The sequence below is a fragment of the Panthera onca genome, chromosome C2 (assembly GCF_046562875.1).
Source record: "Panthera onca isolate mPanOnc1 chromosome C2, mPanOnc1 haplotype 2, whole genome shotgun sequence".
In the NCBI taxonomy this organism is placed as follows: domain Eukaryota; kingdom Metazoa; phylum Chordata; class Mammalia; order Carnivora; family Felidae; genus Panthera; species Panthera onca.
The window spans coordinates 49,155,965-49,177,148 of NC_138347.1; the positions used below are offsets into that span (position 1 = coordinate 49,155,965).

General features: G+C 35.2%; 1 protein-coding gene across 8 annotated transcripts in view; it reads right to left on the reverse strand.

Annotated features, from left to right (window-relative positions):
- The window catches only part of SENP7 (SUMO specific peptidase 7), a 149,219-nt gene that overhangs the window by 102,522 nt on the left and 25,513 nt on the right, over nt 1-21,184 (reverse strand). For all 8 annotated transcript variants that reach the window (XM_060640149.3, XM_060640155.3, XM_060640152.3 and 5 more), the window contains one exon: nt 12,223-12,320. In XM_060640149.3, coding sequence (XP_060496132.1) covers nt 12,223-12,320 — 98 coding nt within the window. The remainder of the gene's footprint in view (nt 1-12,222; nt 12,321-21,184) is intronic.

Here is a 21,184-nt window from a genome sequence, read left to right on the forward strand (position 1 = left end):
TACACCAGACTCACATTAGATCCAAAGACAGGTTAAAAGTCAAAGTATGGAAAAACATATTCCATGCAAATACTACCAAAAGAGAGCAAGGTTATACTGATACCAGACAAAATACAAAATCAAAAAAAGACTACAAGACACAAAGATGTAATTATATATTAATACAAGGTATAACAGAGTTGGAAGATCTAACTATTATAAACATCTACATACCTAATAACAAACTATCAAAATATATAAAGCATTAATTGGGGCACCTGATTGGCTTAGTGAGTTAAGCATTCGACTCTTGATTTCAGCTCAGGTCATGATCTCACAGTTCATGAGAGTGAGCTGACAGCACGAAGCCTGCTTGGGATATTCTCTCTCTCTCTCTCTCTCTCTCTCTCTCTCTCTCTGCTCCTCTCCCACTAGCATGCTCGTGCTCTCTTGCTCTCTCTCAAACACAAAAATAAACTTTAACAAATCGCCAAAAACAATATATATATAAAGAATAAATTAATAGAAAATGAAAATAGACAGTTCTACAATAATAGTTGGGAGACTTCAATGCCCCACTCTCAATAAGGGATAGAACAATCTGACAGAAAAAAAGAAATTAGAGGGCTTAAAAGACACAATAAACCTACTAGATCTAACTGATATACGTAAAACAATCCACCCAACAAGAGAATACATATTTTTCTTAAGTGCACATAAGACATTCTTCAAGACAGACCATATTCTGGGGAACAAATTAAGTCTCGATAGATTTAGAAAGATATCACACAAAGCATCTTCTCTGACCACAATGGAATGAAGTTAGAACTCATTAACACAAGGAAAACTAGAAAACTCACAAATTTGTGGAAATTAAACAACATACTTTTTAATAACCAATGGTTCAAAGAAGAAATCACAAATTAGGAAATACTTAAGAGATGAATGAAAACAGAAACAAAAACAAATTCAAAAATATAAAAGATTTAATTTTTTGAAATCAAAAACTGAAAAAGATAGAGATAAAACTATAAGGAAATAGGGTGCCTACATACAAAATTTATACAAAAATTAGCAAAACACAACAAGAACACTAGTACCAAGAAGCATTTTTCGCTATAAATGCTCACATTACAAACATAAAGACCTCAAATCAACAACTTTATAATTTGAAGAACCAGAAGAAAAAAAACTACATTCAAAGCTAACAGAAAAAAAGAAATAATAAAGAACAGAGCAAATGACATACAGAATAGAAAAATAAGAGAATGGGGTGCCTGGCTGGCTCAGTGGGTAGAGCATCTGACTCTTGATCTCAGGGGTCTGAGTTCAAGCTCCACGTTGGGCAGGGCACCATCAAAAAAAAAAGGTGGGGGGAAGAAAACCAATAGAAAAAATTAATGAAACTAAAAGTTTGTTCACAAATATGGCAAACCTGAGCTAGATGAGCTAAGAAAAAGAGAGAAGATGCAAATAACTAAAATCAGAAATGAAAGTGGGGACATTACTAATGATTCCACAAAAATAAAAAGGATTACAAATGAGTACTATGAACTGTATCTCAACAAATTAGATAATATAGATAAAATGGACAAATTCCTAAAAACAAAAAACCTAGATAGAATCACAAAGAAACAGAAAATTTGACTTGACCTAAAATTAGTAAGAAGAATGAATCAGTAATCAAAACTCCCAGGAAAGAAAGCCCTGGCCTTGATGCCTTCATTGGTGAATTTCAAAATTTTATGAAGAACAGCAATCATTCTCAAACTCGTCCCAAAAATGGAAGTGAAAATAATTTCCAACTTAGGGGCACCTGAGTGGCTCAGTTGGTTAAGCGTCCGACTTAGGCTCAGGTCATGATCTCACGGTTCGTGGGTTCGAGCCCCGTGTCGGGCTCTGGGCTGACAGCTCAGAACCTGGAGCCTGCTTCAGATTCTGTGTCTCCCTCTATCTGCCCCTCCACTGCTTGCACTCTGTCTCTCGCATTGTCTCAAAAATAAACAAACATAAAAAAAAAATTTTTTAAATAATAATAATTTCCAACTTATTTTATGTAGCCAACATTACCCTGCTACTGAAGCCATACAAAGACACCACAAGGAAAGAAGACTAAAGACCATTATTTTTATGAACATTGTTTCAAAAAATCCTCAACAAAATATTAACAAACCAAATTTGGCAGCAAATTAAAAACACTATACACCATGACCAAGTGGGATTTATTCCTGTAATGCAAGAATGGTTCAACCTACAAAAATTGGTCACTAAAAAGATGAGAGTAACAGAATGAATAGAAAAAAAAATATGATCATCCCAATTGATGCAAAAAAAAAAAAAAAAAAGCGGCAAAGTTCAACATCTTTCATGACAAAAGCACACAACCAGGAATGGAAGGAAACTGCTTCAACATAATAAAAGCCATATATGCAAAACCCAAGCAAACATCATACTTATTGGTGAAAGACTCTTTTCCTGTAAGATGAGGAACAAGAAAAGGATGTTCATTTTTGCCATTTCTATTCAACATACTACATAGCCAATTAGACAAAATATAAAGAAAAAAAAGGCATCAAAATTGAAAAGGAATAAGTAAAATGATCTCTGTTCACAAATGGTATCATCTTATACGTAGAAAACCCTAAAGATTCCACAAAAAGACTGTTTCAAAAATGAATACAACAAAGTGATAGGATATAAACTCAACACAAAAATCACCTACATAACGTGGGTGCCTGGGTGGCTCAAGTTGGTTAAGCGTCTGACTTCGGCTCAGGTCATGATCTCGCGGTTTCTGAGTTCGGGTCCCGCGACAGGCTCTGTGCTGACAGCTCAGAGCCTGCAGCCTACTTTGAATTCTGTGTCTCCCTCTCTCTCTGCCCCTCCCCTGCTCATACTCTGTCTCTGTCTCTCAAAAATAAATAAATGTTAAAAAAAAAATTTAAAAATCACCTGCATACCTATACATTTAACAATGAAAAATCTGAATAGGAAATCATGAAAACAATTCCACTTATAATAGCACTAAAAAGAAGAAAATGCTTAGGAACTAACTTAATCAAAGAGGCAAAAAAATCATAAAATTAAAACTACAAAACATGGCTAGAGGAAACAAAATACATGAATAAATGTAATCACACCCCATTTGCAGGGATTAGAAGGCTAAATGTTAAAATGTCAATACTACTCAAGGCAATCTATCAGTTCAATGCAACTGTATCAAAGTCATGATGTTTTTTGCAGAAATAAAAAATCTTATCTCAAAACTCATATAAGGGACTTCCAATAGCCAAAACAATCTTGAAAAAGAGTAACAAAACTGGAGGACTCACACTTCATTATTTCAAAACTTACTACAGGGATACCTGGATGTTAAGTCAGTTAAGCATCTGACTCTTGATTTTGGCTCAGGTCATGACATGATCTTACAGTTTGTGAGAGATCAAGGCCCATGTCAGTTTCCACACTAACAGCATGAAACCCTCCTTGGGAGTCTCTCAATCTCTCTCTCTCTCTCTCTGCCCCTCACCTGCTCACACATGTGTGCTCGTTCTCTCTTTTTCTCAAAAATAAACACTAAAAAAAGCCTACAACAAAGTTACAGTAATGAAAACGTGTGGTATTGGCATAAGGACAAACACACAGATCAAGAAAATGGAATAAGGAACCCAGAAATAAACTCTCATATACATAGAAAATGTTTTTTAGCAACAGTGCCAAGACTACTCAATTGGGAAAGAAGAGACTTTTGGACAAATGGTCCTAGAAAAACTGGATATCCACATGCCAAAGAATGAAGTTGGACCTCTACTCAACTCCATAGACAAACATTAACTCAAAATGGATCAAAGAACTAAATGTAAGAGCTAAAATTATAAAATGCATATAAGAAAACATAGGGGAAAAGCTTCATGGCCATGACATTGGATTTGGCACTGATTTCTTGGGTATAGCACTGAAAACACAGGCAACAACAACAAAACAAACGAAATTTACTTTATAAAGTATTTAATTTTTATAGCATCTAAAGACACCGTCAAGAGAGCAAAAAGGCAACCCCAAAAATGGGATAAAATATTTGCAAGTCATGAATCTGATAAGGGATTGATATTCTGAATATATAGACAACCCCTTAAAACTCAACAACAAAAAAACTTGACTTTTAAAAGTGGGCAAAGAACTTGAATAAACATTTCTCCAACGATATACAAATAGCCATAAGCACATGGAAAGATGTTCAACATCACTAATTACTAGGGAAACACAAATCAAAAACACAATCACCTATGACTTCACATAGGATGGCTATTATGAATTAAATGAAAGTAAGTGTTGATGAAGATGCAGAGAAAGTAGCACATTACTACTGGCAATGTAAGATGATGCAGCTGCTATGGAAAAGAGTATGGTGATCCTCAAAAATCAAAAACAGATTTACCATATGGTCCAGAAATTTCACTTGGGGATATATACCCCAAATTCAAAGAAATGAAAGCAAGGTTTCAAAAACATATTTGTATAGCCATGTTCATATCAGCATTATTCACAATAGCAAAAATGGGGAAGCAATGCAAGTGTCCATTGACAGATGAATGGCTAAGCAAAACAGCATGTGTATAACATAAGTACACAATGGAATATTATTTAGCCTAAAAAGGAAGTAAATTCTGACATGTTGCAACATGAATGAACTTGGTGACAATATGCTAAGTAAAATAAGCCCACCACAAAAAGATAAATAATGAATGATTCCACTTACATGAAGTACTTAAAGTAGTCAAATTCATGGAAAGTAAAATGGGTGGTTGCTTGGGGCTCTAAGGGAGAAACTGGGAGTCACTGTTTAATGGGTATATAGTGTAAGTAGTACAAGATGAAAAGTGTAGAGATGGTTGATGATGATGTTAGTACAACATTAGAAATGGATTTAAAACTACTGAACTATGTATTTAAAAATGGTTAAGATGGTAAATTTTATGGGGCACCTAGATGGCTCAGTTGGTCAAGCATTTGACTTCAGCTCAGGTCATGATCTTGTGGTTCGTGGGTGTGATCCCCATGTCGGGCTCTGTGCTAACAACTCAGAGCCTGGAGCCTGCTTCGGATTCTGTGTCTCCCTCTCTCTCTGGCCCTCCCCATCTTGTACTCTGTCTCTCTGTCTCTCTCAAAAATAAATACACATTTAAAAAAAATTTTTTTAAGACAGTAAATTTTATGTTGTGTAAATTTTATAATAAAAAAGCAATATATCTGACAAAAATTATAAAAACTTATAATTGACACATATTCCTCTAAGTAAATGATACACCAATAAAGTTGATTTAAAAAAAAAGAATAGAAAACCTGAATAGTTCTATAATTAGAAGCAACACACAAACACAAAGGTAATACAAAAAAACAAATATTCATTTTAATTGCAGGTCACTGAAGAAGGACTGAATTTTTAAGAAGCAATAAAGAATAAGAAAAAGGAAACTGATAGGCTGCCAATTCATTTCCTAAAAAAAAGAAATTACTGCTCCCAAAAGAAGCTCAGTTCCTCTCCCTTGTTCAAGGTGTCTGTCTGGGTTTGAATTATGCCCCCCTCCAAAAGACATTCTAAACTCTTAACCCCAGTATCTCAGAATGATAATTTATTTGGAAATACTGTCTTCACAGAAATCAAATTAAAATGATGGCAATAGGGGCGCCTGGGTGGCTCAGTCGGTTAAGCGTCCGACTTCAGCTCAGGTCACGATCTCGCGGTCCGTGAGTTCGAGCCCCGCATCGGGCTCTGGGCTGATGGCTCAGAGCCTGGAGCCTGCTTCCGATTCTGTGTCTCCCTCTCTCTCTGCCCCTCCCCCGTTCATGCTCTGTCTCTCTCTGTCTCAAAAATAAATAAACGTTAAAAAAAATTAAAAAAAAAAAAAAAAAAAAAGAAAAGAAAGAAACAAAATAAAATGATGGCAATAAGGCCGTAATAAATTATGACTGGTGTCTTTCTAAAAACTGCAAATTGAACATAGAAACAGAAATACACATATGACAATGTGAGGACACACATAGAGATCATGTAAACAGATAAGACAGCAGTAATGCATCCAAAGTACAAGAAATGCCCAAAGAGAAGAGAGAGACATGGAATAAATCCTTCCCTAATGCCTTCAGAGGAAGCATGGCCCTACTGACACTTTCACATGAAATGTGAGTGGAGTAAACAATCTAGTCCAAAGACAGAGATTTCCAGAAGAGATGAGAAATCCACATCTGCTATGTTCTGAATGTTTGCTTCCCTTAAAAATTCATATGTTAAAATCCTAAACCCCCAAAATGATGGTATTAGGAGTGGGGCCTTTGGGAAGTGAATAGATCACGACAGTGGAACCCTCAAAAATGGTATTAGTACGCTTATAAAGGAGTCTTAAGAGAGGCCCCATCCACCCCTTCAGGACACAATGAAAAGATGCCATCTATACGAACCAAGAAGCTCTCATAGACAATGAACCTTCTGGTGCCATGATAATGGGCTTCCCAGCCACTAGAATTATAAAAAATAATTATTTGTTGTTTATATGCCACCCAGTCTATGGTGTTTTACTATAGCAGCCCAAAACCACTAGAGCAAGATCCAACTAAAGGCTCTCAACTAGAGACAATTTGGATTCCAAGAAATAAATAGGTTCAAAGTAAAAGGATGGAAAAAGGTGTACCATGCAAACAGCAACCTTAAGACAAATGGAGTAGTTATATGAACATCAGATCCAATAGACTTTAAAACAAACAAAAATAGACAATGAAGGACATTTCATTGATAAAAGGGTTAATTCATCAGAAAGATATACCAATTACAAATACACATATACTTAACAACAGGACAACAAAATACATTAAGCAGAAACTGACAAAACATAAGGGAGAAATGAACATTTCAACAATAATATGTAGGTACTTCAAAACACCAGTCTTGATAACGGATAGATATACTAGACTGAAAATCTGCAAGGATAACCGGAGCTTGAATAATAGTATCATCCAATTCAATCTAACAGACATCTATAGAACACTCCACCAAATAGGAACAGAATACACATTCTTCTCAAATACACAAAACATTCTGCAAGCAAGACCATATGCAAAACCATAAAATGAAACTCAGTAAATTTATAAGAAAGAAAACCATACAGGGACGCCTGGATGGCATGGTCAGTTAAGTATCTGACTCTTGATCTCGGCTCAGGTCATCATCTTGCTGTTCATGAACTTGAGCCATGCATCAGGCTCTGCAGTGATGGTCCAGAGCCTGCTTGGGGTCCTGTCTCTCCTTCTCTCTGTCACTTCCCCACTTGTGCTCTCTCTTTCTCTCTCTCTCTCTCAAGACAAATAAATAAAGTTAAAAAAATTTTTTTAAAGGAAATCATATAGAATGTTCTCAGACCACAATGGAATTCAATTAAATATTAACAACAGGTAAGTAAGTCATGAGAATGTAATATAAAGCATGGTGACTGTAGTTAATAAAACTGTATCATGTATTTGAAAATGGCTAAGAAAGTAAATCTTAACGGTTCTCATCACAAGGAAAAGGATGTATAACTATGCATGGTGATAGACGTCAACTAGACTTACTATAGTGATCATTTCTCAATATATATAAATAATGAATCACTACATTGTACACCTGAACTAATATAATGTTATGTCAATTATATCTCAATAAGATCTTGCAAGTTTTCAAAAATGCAGAAATTAAATAATACACATTTTCACAACAAATGAGTCAAAAAAGTCATACCAGAATTTAGAAAATACTTTTGAGATTAATGAATAGAACATCACAACACACCAAAATTTATGAGATGCAGCTAATGCAGTGCTCAAGGAAATTTTAAAATTGTAAAATTGCTATGTTAGAAAAGAAGAAAGATCTCAAATCAATAACCTTACTAGACACCTTAAGATTTAGAAAAAGCAGCACTATTTCCAAAACAAAAACAAAGAAAGTAAGATTATAGTGGAAATAAATGAAAACGAATACAGAAAACCAAGAGACAAAATTGATGAAGTCAAAAGTTGGTTCTTTGAAAAGATCAACAAAATTAACAAATCTTTAGGGAGACTGAGCAGAAAAAGAGAGGAAAAAAAGATGCAAATTTGTAAATAAGAAAAAGAGATCACTAACAATATTACAGAAATTAAAAAGACTGTAAGAGAGTATTTTGAAGAAATGTATGCCAACAAATTAGATAACTTACACAATGCACAAATTCCTAGAAAGGCACAAGGTACCAAAACTGACTCATACATGGCTATCAGGCTGACTCACTCAGTGGAGCATGCAATTCTTGTAGTCAGGGTTGTGAGTTTGAGCACCACACTGAGTGTAGAAATTTCTTAAATTAAAACTGAAAAAAAAAAAAAAAAAAACCTGACTCATAAAAAAACAGAAAATCTGAATAGAGCTGTAACAAATAAAAATTTAAACTTGTAACGTGATATCCTCAGGCACACACACATACACATGCAAAATGCCAATGTCTAGATGGCCTACTGGTGCCTTTAATTAAACATTTAAAGAAAAATTGTGGGGGGGTTGGGGTGCCTGGGTGGCTGGGTCAGTTAAGCGTCCGACTTCGGCTCAGGTCATGATCTCATGGTTCATAGGTTTCAGCCCCTCGACAGGCTCTGTGCTGACAGCTCAGAGCCTGGAGCCTGCTTCAGATGTTGTGTCTCCCTCTCTCTCTCTGCCCCTCCCCCACTTGTTCTCTCTCTCTCTCTCTCTCTCTCTCTCTCTCTCAAAAATAAATAAACATTTAAAAAAAAAAAAGATAACCTGGGTGCCTGGCTGGCTCATTTGGTAGAGCGAGCAACTTTGACCATCATGAACTCAAGCCCCATGTTAGGTGTAGAGATTACTTAAAAATAAAATCGTGGGGCGCCTGGGTGGCTCAGTCGGTTGAGCATCCGACTTCAGCTCAGGTCATGATCTCCCGGTTTGTGAGTTCGAGCCCCACGTCAGCTCTGTGCTGATAGCTCAGAGCCTGGAGCCTGCTTCTGCTTCTGTCTCCCTCTCTCTCTGCCCCTAACCCACTCGCATTCTGTCTCTGTCTCTCTCAAAAAAAAATAAACATTAAAAAAAAAAATTTTTAATAATAAAATCGTAAAAAAATAAAAAATAAAATAAATAAAGAAAATAAAATCATAACAAAAAAAAATTTAAAGAAACTTAACATCAATTCTCCAAAAATTCTTCCAGAAAACAAAGGAAGAGAAAACACTTGCCAACTCATTCTACAAGGTCAGTATTAGCCTGATTCCAAATCCCAGACAAGACAACATAAGAAAACAGCAGATGAATTTCTCTTCTTTTTTAAGTTTATTTATTTTGAAAGTAAGAGAGAATGTGAGTGGGGGAAGGGCAGAAAGAAAGAGGGAGAGAGAGAATCCCAAGCAGACTCCTCATTGTCAGCACAGAGCCTGACGCAGGGTTCAATCTCACAAATCATGAGATCATGACCTGAGCAAAAATCAAGAGTCGGACACTTAACCAACTAAGCCACGGCTCCTGATCAATTTCTCTTCCTAATACAAATGAAAATATCGTCAAAAAAATCCTAGCAAACTAAATCCAGCAACATATCAATGGGATCATAAATCAGGATCATGTGGGATTTATCTCAAGAATGCCAATTTAGCTTAAGATCTAAAAATAAATTTATGTAACACATTAATTAAAAGATACACATTACATGATATGAATGCAAAAAAGGCATTTGACAAAACCTGACACACATTCATGATAAAAAGGCTTCAAACAAATTAGGAATGGAAAGGAACGTCCTCCGTGAAAAAGAGCATACTTTAGTCTATTTGTGTTACTGTAACAAAATACCATAAAATGGGTGGCTTACAAACAACAGACATTAATTTCCCATGTTCTGGAGGCTTGGAAGTCCAGGATCAGGGTGCCAGACAGCATGCTCAGGCTCTGGTAAAGGCCCTCTTCTGTACTGCAAACTGCTAACTTCTCACTGTGTCCTCAAAAGGTGAAACTAGGAAGCTCTGTGAGGTCTCTTTTATAAAGGCAGTAATCCCATTCATGAGCACTCCACCTTCATGACTTAACCTCCCAAGGGCCCCACCTCCAAATGCCATCACACTGGGCATTAGGATTTCAACATAAACATTTTGAGGGGACACAAACATTCAAACCATAGCAAAGCATCTATGAAAACCTAGCTAACATGACACGTAATGGTAAAATACCAAATGCTTTCCCTCTGAGAGTGGGAACAAAACAAAAATGTCCACTCTCACCACTTCTATTCTACATCGTACTAGATGTTCTAACCAGAACATTAAGCAAAGAAAAAAAAATTAAAGGCATCCAGTTGGAAATAAAGAAGTAAAAAGTAAAAAAAGAAAAAACTTCTAGAACTAGGAAGCCTTAAACAAAATCACAGCATATAACGTCCACATACATAAATCAAGTGAATTCCTATACACTAACAATGAACAGTCTGAAAATAATATTAAGAAAACAATTCCACAACAGCATCAAAAAGAAAAAAATAAATTACCAAAAGCTGCAGAAAGAAATTAAAAAGGATCTAAATGGAAAGATATCTCATGTTCATGAATCAGAAGACTTAATATTAAGATGGCCAAACTCCCCAAATTAGTCTACAGATTTAACACATCCTCTCTCAAAATCCTTATTGGCTTTTTTGTTATAATTGACAACCTGATTCAAAATTCAACTGAAAATGCAACAAATCTAGAACAACTGAAACAATTTTGAAAAACACAATAAAGCTGGAAGACTCTCACTTTCTAATTTCAAAACTTAATGCAAAGTTATAGTAATCAAGACACAGTGGTACTGGCATAAGGACAAACATATAGATCAATGGAATAAAATTCCAAATCCAGAAATAAACCCTTATATTTGTAGGCAATTGATTTTCATCAAAGTTACCCCAAAACATTGGTACCTCTTCAACCAGTGGTGCTAGGACAATTGCATATTCACAAACAAAAATATAAATTTGGATGCCTATTTCATATCATATCCAAAAATTAATTCTGAATGAATAAAAGACCTAACTCTAATAACTAGAACCTTAAAACTCTTAGAAGAAAACTCAAGAATAAGTCATTCTAACCTGAGATTAGGCAATAGTTTAGATATGACAACAAAAAAGCATCATGACAAAAGAAAAATAGATAAATGGGACTTCATCAAAATGAAAACAACCTCTGTGCTTCAAAAGGCAACATCAAAAAAGTGAAAAGCTGTATGGGAGAAAATATTTGCAAACCATATATCTGTTAAAGACTTGTATACAGAATATATAAAGAAGTCTTACAACTCAACAGAAACATATCAACACAATTTTAAAATGGCAAAAATCTAAGTAGACATTTCTCCAAAGAAGATATAAAAATCACCAACAAACACATAAAAAGACAAACGTCATTAGGAAATGCATATCAAAACCACAATGAGACACAGGTTTACACCCACAAGGACATTGGAAGGAAGGAAGGAAGGAAGGAAGGAAGGAAGGAAGGAAGGAAGGAAGGAAGGGAGGGAGGGAGGAAGGGAATTAAGTAGTGATAAGGATATGGAATACCAATGTTTTTCATTTCCTATAGACAATTTACTCGAAAAGGGAGAATAAGACTAAGTACCTTACAAAGTGCTCTGACATAAATTTAAGAACTTCAATTAGTCTTCTAATTTGTGTGACCTCCCAATAATTACAACTTTTACTTTGCTACACTCATTTTTTTTATTCATTCACTATTCCATAAAAGAAAATTCAACACTCTTTTATAGAACAACTTTTTAATTATTTACAAATATCCAATCCTGAAATGCTCTAAATTCCTTCTGATAACTGCAATTTGAATCTCCCAAATATTTAACTCTAACATAATTTACTAACACTAAGTGCTAAATTCAGCATCTTTTTTACTGCAGACCACAAATAATGAATCAAGCATTATAATCAAGTCTATATGTAACTCTTGTTTTATCAGCTAAAGTTTATCAAGATGTTCCAAATGCACAAAAAGAAAAGAGTTAAGATGACTTAGAATCACAGAAAGTTCACACTTGAACCTTAGAGGACATTGAATTCAGTCCTTGTATTTCAAAATTATGTATCTGAGATCCAAAGAAGCTAAAGGAATCACCATGGTCAGTCACACTATTTATACACAATATAAGCCCATCCTATGTCATACACACATATATCTTACCTTTCTGGTGATGTCTTAGAGGTGAGAGGACGCCCACGAACACTTTTTCTACTTTTATGGTCTAGAGAGAGGACCTTATTTCTTAGGCTTCTTTTCCACTGGTGGGGGAAAAATGGAATTTAATACTAAGTATAACAATATAATAATTAAGAGGCATTTAAGTTTGTTTTTATTTAAAACTTCAAGATGAATGGCCAAATTCATAGTAATTCACAGAGGAAAACAAGTGCAGTCTACAAACCCACCTGGCTCTTTTGCTAGTGTAGAAATATAAGTCTACCAAAAAAATAGAAGAAAGATATTTAAAAATCTCAAGGTAAATTTAGTCCGGAAACCAACATTTTGAGATCCTAAAGCTTATATAATTATAAAATTTTTCAAAGAGTTTAAAAAAAACAATAGAAATTATTATATGCCAAGTTAAATAGGACCTGTGATTTTGAAGTTACCATATTGATAATAATTGAAAGGGATTACAACTTGCTCCCGATGAATTGCTGCATGGAAATTTTTAGGGAAGAGTCAGACATCTTATTAACAGGGTTTATATTTAATCTAACTAGACACAAAAGTTAAAATTATTTAATACAAAACAGTATCAATCTAGACAAATAAATTATTTATCTTCTCTTCATTAGTTACCTTATCTGAAAATAGACGTAATAATAGCTATCTCACAAGGATGTAAACATGACTATATATGTAGTCAGTTTAAAACACTGTTTTCCTGGAGTGCCTGGGTGGTTTGGTCAGTTAACCGACTCTTGGTTTCAGCTCAGGCCATGTGAGCGGTTTTGTGGGTTCCAGCCCCACACGCTGGGCTCTGAGCTGGCAGCACAGAGCCTGCTTGGGATTTTCTCTCTCTCTCTCTATCTCTCTCTCTCTCTCTCTCTCTCTCTCTCTCTCTGCCCCTCCCCTACTAGTGCTCTGTCTCTATCAAAATAAACAAACTTATTTTAAAAAATCAAAAAAATAAAAATAAAACACAGTTTACTCCTGAGAGATTTGTACACTGTGTTTATAGCAGCATTGTTCACAACAGCTAAAAGATAGAAGCAATTTAAGTGTCCCATCAATAAGTGAATGGATAAACAAAATGAGGTATATACAATGAAATATTATTCAGTCTTAAAAAAGAAATTGACACATACTACATGGATGACCCTTGATGACTGTGACAGAACAAAAAATATATATATATTGGTTTCTGCCCCCAGTTCCTGGCCTAGAACTCTGAAACCCTTGTAATTTGCTGGGTGATAGGAGCATCTTTTGTTATATTATTTGGTCTATGAAACCCTCCCAGGCCTCGCCCTATGTATCTCTTCATCTGGCTCTTCAGTGGTGTTATGTTGTGAAATCCTTTAATAAACTGATAAATATAAGTGTTTCCCTGAGTTCTCTTAGCAGCTCTAGCATAAATTAATTGAACCTGTGGTGGGGAGGGGGTGAAGCTGTGGAACTTCAGATTTATAACCAGTTCATCACAAGCAAAGTGACGGCTGGACTTGTGACTGGCATTTGAAGTGCTGTGGGAGCAGTCTTGTGTGACTGCGCCCTTAACTTGTGGGATCTGACACTATTTCAAGTAATGTCAGAATTGAATTAAATTTTAGGATACCCAGTTGGTGTCACAGAGGATTGATGGGTGGGGGAAACCCACACACATCTGGCATCAAAAATTGTTGTAAATATGATGTCTGGGTGGATCAGTTGGTTAAGCCTCCGACTTCAACTGGGGTCATGAGCTCACAGTTCATGAGCTCAAGCCCTGCATCAGATGAGCTTGAATCACACTCCAGGATCTGCACTCTCTCTCTGCACCTGGTGGGATTCTCTCTCTCTCCCTCTCTCTCTGCCCCTTACTCACTTGCATGCTCTCATGAATGAATGAATGAATGAATGAATAGAAATGTGGTTAAAATGGGGCGCTAGGGTGGCTCAGTTGGTTAAGCATCCAACTCTTAATTTTGGCTCAGGTCATGATCTCATGTTTCATGAGTGTAAGCCTCACATCAGGCTCTGCGCTGACAGCATGGAGCCTGCTTGGGATTCTCTCTTTGCCTCTCTCTCTCTGCCCCTCCACCACTCATGCTGTCTTTCTCTCTCCCTCTCTCTCAAAATAAATAAATAAATAAACATTTAAAAAATGGTTAAAATGATAAATTTTGTTATTTTTTCCACAATTTAAAATAAATTTTTAAAAGATAAAAAAATAATGCTTCGACAAAGCAGAAAAGAATATCCAGTGGAAAAAAGCCAGACTCCAACAAACGTTGTTGGGAAAACCGGACAGCAACATGCAGAATGAAACTAAACCACTTTCTTACACCACACACAAAAATAAATTCAAGGATGCCTGGATGGCTCAGTATGTTCAGTGTCCAACCTCAGCTCAGGTCATGATTTCACAGTTTGTGAGTTTGAGCCCCTCATTAGGCTCTCTGCTATTAGCACAAAGCCCACTTTGAATCCTCTGTCTCCCTCTCTCTCTGCCTCTCCCCTGCTCGGTCTCTCTCTCTCTCTCTTTCAAAAATAAACAAACATTAAAGCTAATAATAATAAATAAATTCAAAATGGATGAAAGACCTAAATGTAAGACAGGAAACCATCAAAATCCTGGAGAAGAACACAGGTAGCAACCTCTTTGAGATCAGCTATAGCAACTTCTTACTAGACATGTCGCCAGAGGCAAGGAAAACAAAAGCAAAAATGGACTATTGGGACTTCATCAAGATTAAAAGCTTCTGCACAATGAAAGAAACACTCAACAAAACTAAAACGCAACCTACAGAATTGGAGAAGATAATTTGCAAATGACATATCGGATAAAGGGTTAGTATCCAAAATCTACAAAGAACTTATCAAATTTAACACCCAAAAAACAAATAATCCAGTGAAGAAAGGGAGAGAAGACATGAGTAGATATTTTTCCAAAGAAGACATCCAGATGGCTAACAAACACATGAAAAGATGCTTACCATCGCTCATCATGAGGGAAATACAAATCAAAACCACAATGAAATACCAGCTCACACCTGTCAGAATGGCTAAAATTAGCAATACAGAAAACAACAGATGTTGGCGAGGATGCACAGAAAAGGGAACCTCTTACATTGTTGATGGGAATGCAAACTGGTGCAGCCACTCCGGAAAACAGCATGGAGGTTCCTCAAAAAGTTAAAAATAGAACTACTCTCCAACACAGCAATTACACTAGTAGGTATTTACCCAACGGACACAAAAACACCAATTTGAAGGAGCACATGCACACCGATGTTTATTGCAGCACTATCAACAAGAGCCAAACTATGGAAAGAGCCCAAATGTCCATCAACTGATGAATGAATAAAGAAGATGTGGTGTGTATTTATGTGTACACATATACATACACAAACACGCACATACATACACACACACAATGGAATATTAGCCATAAGAAGAAATGAAATCTTGCCATTTGCAATGACGTGGATGGAGCTAGAGAATATTATGCTAAGCAAAATAAGTCAGTCAGTGAAAGACAAATGCCATATTTTTTTCACACAAATGTGGAATTTAAGAAACAAAACAGATCAACATAGAGGGGTATAAGGGGTTAAAAAAAGAGAGAGAGAGAAACCATAGGAGACTTAACTATAGAGAACAAACTGAGCATTTCTAGAAAGGAAGTAGGCAGGGCATGAGCTAAATGGGTGATGTGTATTAAGAAGGGCACTTGTCGGGTGCCTGGGTGGCTCCAGTTGAGCGTCCAACTTCAGCTTAGGTCATGATCTCACTGTTTGTGGGTTCGAGCCCTGCGTAGGGCTCTGTGCTGACAGCTCAGAACCTGGAGCCTGCTTCAGATTCTGTGTCTCCCTTTCTCTCTAACCCTCCCCTGCTTGCGCTCTCTCTCTCTCTCTCTCAAAAATAAATAAACATTAAAAAAAAATTTTTTTAAAGAAGGGCATTTATGATGAGCACTGGGTGTTTTATGTAAGTGATGAATCACGAAATTCTATTCCTAAAACTAATATTACACTATATGTTAACTAAATTTTAAATAAAAACTAAAAAATTAATAAAAAAAAAAGTAAACCAATTCATTTCCACCTGTACAAAAAAAAAAAAGTCATTTAACAAAAGAAAAAAATGTTTTAAGTAATGAAAAACAAAACACTGTCCTGAACATGACAGCCTTCAATAAACATCCTTTTTAATTTTCCAAGCATTATGTTATCTCCTTATCATCACAGCCCTGCATGGTATAAAACATATCACTTTAATCAAAGGTAAGTGAGGCTTGGCCAATGAACCCAGGTCTGACTCCCATAAAAGCCTATGTTTCTTCCAATACTTTAATTCTAAATTATACAAATTCTCAAAAATCTCCAAGATATCAACCTAAACATACATCTGTCACTTACATTCCTCTACAAAATATAAATGTATCAATATAACAAGATTAAAACTATATCTTCTCTCCATTTTCGTTATCACTGTCTTAGTTCTGCCTCTTCTTATTTGTCACCTGGACTCTTACAATGTTAAACTAATGGGATTCCCTGCCAATGGTCTCTTACTCCCTTACTCTAGTATCTAGTCCATCATGACAGTTAAATCTTTAAAAAATGCAAAACTGTTATCATTCTCTTGTTTAAATTTCCATCCTGACTACCTATAGGATGGGGAAAAAATTTTGTTTTCATTTCTCACTTCTGTTTCCCATACATCTTGTATTCTGACCATACTAAATTATTTGTAGTTCCCTGAAAGAGCCAAGCAGTTTCATCCTTCAACATCTGTTTCCTTTTACTAGAAAGTGCTTTGCCCTCCCTAATCCTCTTTGTCCATTAAGCCCCAATCTAGTACCATCAAGAAACCTTTCTCACCCTCTAGCAGAGTGAATCAATCTCTTCTACGACACCATTATAAGTTTTGTACATCCCTATTATTGATAAGACTTCTCACAATGAATTATACTATCTGTTTACATCAAAACTACCACCAGGACTGGGAATGATTTGGCTTAAGGGCTGAACTCTCAAAACTACTGTCCAATTAGGTCCTTGTAATATTCCATTAATCTCACAGTAAAATGCAGCCTTCACATTTTATGTTACTGAATTTTTTGTACTCCACTATCATATTGTAAAAAAGTTTGCCTCTATGTGCAAAACAATGAAAGTACTAGTCTTTGAACCTATAGTACTATATATTCTATATAGGAAAAAAAACAAAACATTATTCCCACCAAAAAGGGAATGAACACCAAAATGAACTCATGGGGACAAACTGGAGATAACATTAATAGGAAGGAAATTAATTAAAATGTCATTAACTCCAAATTCTTGAATCCTATCATATTTAAGGGTAACCTGAAGTATATCTGGAGATATTTTCAAATGATAACAAAATTCACTTAGACTTTGATCAATTGTTTCTTACAGATATTATCACACTAAAATATTTATATATTTTCTTCCTAAAAATTATATAAGAATTACAGGCTGGGTTAATAATTTGTATTTTTCACAAATTATGATTTTTCTTTTAGTCTGTGAACCTATTATACACTAGCTCTGAAAAATAAAATCAGATAACAAAGATTTCTCCTACAAACTGATTATGAATGGGAATTTATTCACATACATATTTTGAAAGCTACCTGACCACACTACGAAACTTAAGATGGTATAAATAATTTTAATTTAAATATGAAAAAAGCTTTTGGAAGAATAAAAGACTTTGTTTACAAACAAGATCAAAGCATTCAGTTACCTAATTCTGAAGCTTTCATTCTGAGAAAAATGCCAAAATAAAATATAATGCTAATTAAAATAAAAACTCCATAGTATCCTGACTAAAAGTTTGCTTGAACAAAATCAACCCTACATGCATTCTAAATGGTGTGGGGTTTACAACCTCAACTGAGTGCTTCCTTAAATATTAAAAAAGAACTAAAGTTGTATCCTAAGGAAAATACTTTGTTCACAACCACTACCACTATCACAGCTTATTGAAATAAAAATATATGATGACTTTCTAACCAAGTGAGATTACTGGTCTGGATTTAACTTTTTTTTTTATAGATTTTTTAAGTTTACTTATTTATTTCAATAGAGTAAGAGAGACGCAGGAAAAGAAGGAGAGAGAGAATCCCAAACAGGCCCCATATTGTCAGTACAGAGCTCGATGCGGGGCTCAAACTCACGAACCATGAGAGCATGACTTGAGCCATAATCAAGAGTCAGGAGCTTAACCAACTGAGCCATCCAGGCAACCCAATTGATTGATTATTTATTCATTCATTCATTCATTTATTTATATTCAAGTTAGTTAACATATAGCGTAGTACTGGTTTCAGGAGTAGAACCCAGTGACTCATCACTTATATATAAGACCCAGTGCTCATCCCAACAAGTGCCCTCCTTAACGTCCATCACCCATTTAGTCCATCTCCCTACCCACCTCCCCTCCAGCAAACCTCAGTTTGTTCTCTGTATTTAAGAGTCTCTTATGGTTTGCCTCCCTGTCTCTTTTTAGCTTATTTTCCTTTCCTTCTTATGTATGTTCATTTAACTTTAAATCAGAATTTCAACTCTATTGATTCTTCACCCAGTTTCCAAAGTAAGAAACTTGTAATGCCAACACTGAAAACACTTGACAAAAACCATGAGCTGAAGTTATTTGCTAACCAGTATCTAGTGAACCAGTGGATGAATTATGGGATAATGTCTGAGGAATCCTGTATACTCTTCAAGGAATTTTCCTCAGTGTTTTCCCCAAACACCCTGCATAACTCTAGAAAAATATATAACCAGGAAATTAACAATGACACAATCCATGACCTTATCAAGATTTCACCTGTTTTATTTTTTTTAATAATTTTTTAAGTGTTTATTTATTTTGAAAGAGAGTGTACATGAACGAGGGAAGGGCAGAGAGAGAGGGAGAGAGAGAGAATCCCAGGCAGGCTCCATGCTGTCAGTGCAGAGCCCAATGCAGGGCTCAATCCAACAAACCACGAGACCATGACCGAGCCAAAATCAACAGTTGGGCACTTAACCTATTGAGGCACTCAGGCACCCCAAATTTCACATACATTTGTGTGTGCATGCATATTTAGTTCAATGCAATTTTATCATATGTGCACATCTCTGTGACTGCAACCTAAGTCAAGATATAGAACAGCTGTGTCACACCAACCTTTCTGCTATCCTTTTACAAACACAGCTACCACCTTCCCTCCCACTAACTCCTAGCTCCTGTAGACCTTGAGAGTGTTCCTAGAAATTCACACAAATATTTACATAAGGAATAAAATGAATTCTAAACACTCTATTCTATTAACTAGAAGAGAAGGGAACAATTCTCAATTCATTCTATAAGGCAAACAATTACACTGATACTGAATCCATATAGTGGCAGTACAAGAAAAGAAAACTAAAGACCAGTATCTGTGATAAGCATAAACAAAAACACTCAACAACAACAACAAAAAAATCAGTAGATCAAAACAAGTAATACATAAAAAGAATACTACAATACATTCAATTAGGGTTTATTCCAGGACAGAAAAGTGGTTAAATATTCAAAGATCAATCCAAAAAAGAAAAAGAAAAAGACCCAACTATACATTGTACACAACAAACTCACCTTAAATATAAAGACACAAACAGATGAAAAGTAAAGGAATAAAGAGATACCATTCTAACAGAGATCGAAAGAAAACTAGAGTAGCAATACTAATTTCAGGCTCAACAAACTTCAGAGAAAGAAAAATTATCAAATTTGGAAGATACAGGGATAAAGAGACATCCTACATAATGATAAAAGGTCAATTCTCCAAGAAAACATAACAATCTTTAATGTATATGTACTCAACAACAGAGCATCAAAATACATAAGGCAAAAAACAATAGAAATACAAGGATGAATAAAAGAATCAACAATTATAGCTTCAATTCCCCTCATTTAGAAACGGATCGAGCAGAAAATCAATAAGGACAGAGTTAAGCTGAAAAACACCATTAATCAATTGTATCCAATTAACATTTATAGAATATTTCATCTAAAAACAGAAGAATATGCATTCTTCTCAAGCTCATATGCTAAAAGGGGAACTTATAGCATTGAATGCATCTGTTAAAAAAAGAGACAATTTTAAAATCAATAATCTAAACTTCCATCTTTGGTAACTAAAATAATGAGGAACAAATTAATTTCAAAGAAAGGAGATGAAAATTTCTAAAAATAGGACAGAAATCATAAAACAAAACAAGAAATCAATAGAGAAAATCAACAAAACTATAAGTTGCTTCTTTAAAAAGATCAATAAAATTGAAAAACTTCTACCCATGTTAACTAAGAAAAAAAGACAAGCTCTAATTAGTAATATAGGAAATGAAAGAGAGGTGATAACTACTAATCCCATGGACACTATATAAAAATGATAAAGAAATGCTAGACACAACTCTACTCCCACATATTTGATAAACTGGGCCTGTATCTTTAAAAACACAATCTATCAAAACTTGCACAATGAGAAATACATAATCTGAATTGTCTCATAGGTGTTAAATTAACTGAATCAATATTTAATACCTTCAAAAACAGAAAGCACTGGGCCCAGACTGGTTCACTGGTGAATTTTACCAAACATTTAAGGAAACCATTTATACAAATTCTCAACAATTTCTTCCAAAAAACAAAAGCAGAGGAACACTTCCAAACTCATTCTGAGGACAGCATTACCTTAATACCAAAACCAGAAAAATACATTACAAGATAATAAAGCTACACAATCTCTCTTACAAACATAGATGTAAAAATGTCAAAAGAATCAAGTCCAACAATGTATAAAGAGAATTATACACCAGGGCGCCTGAGTGGCTCAGTTGGTTAAGCGACTGACTTTGGCTCAGGTCATGATCTCACAGTTCATAAGTTCAAGCCCTACATCGGGCTCTGCGGAATTCTC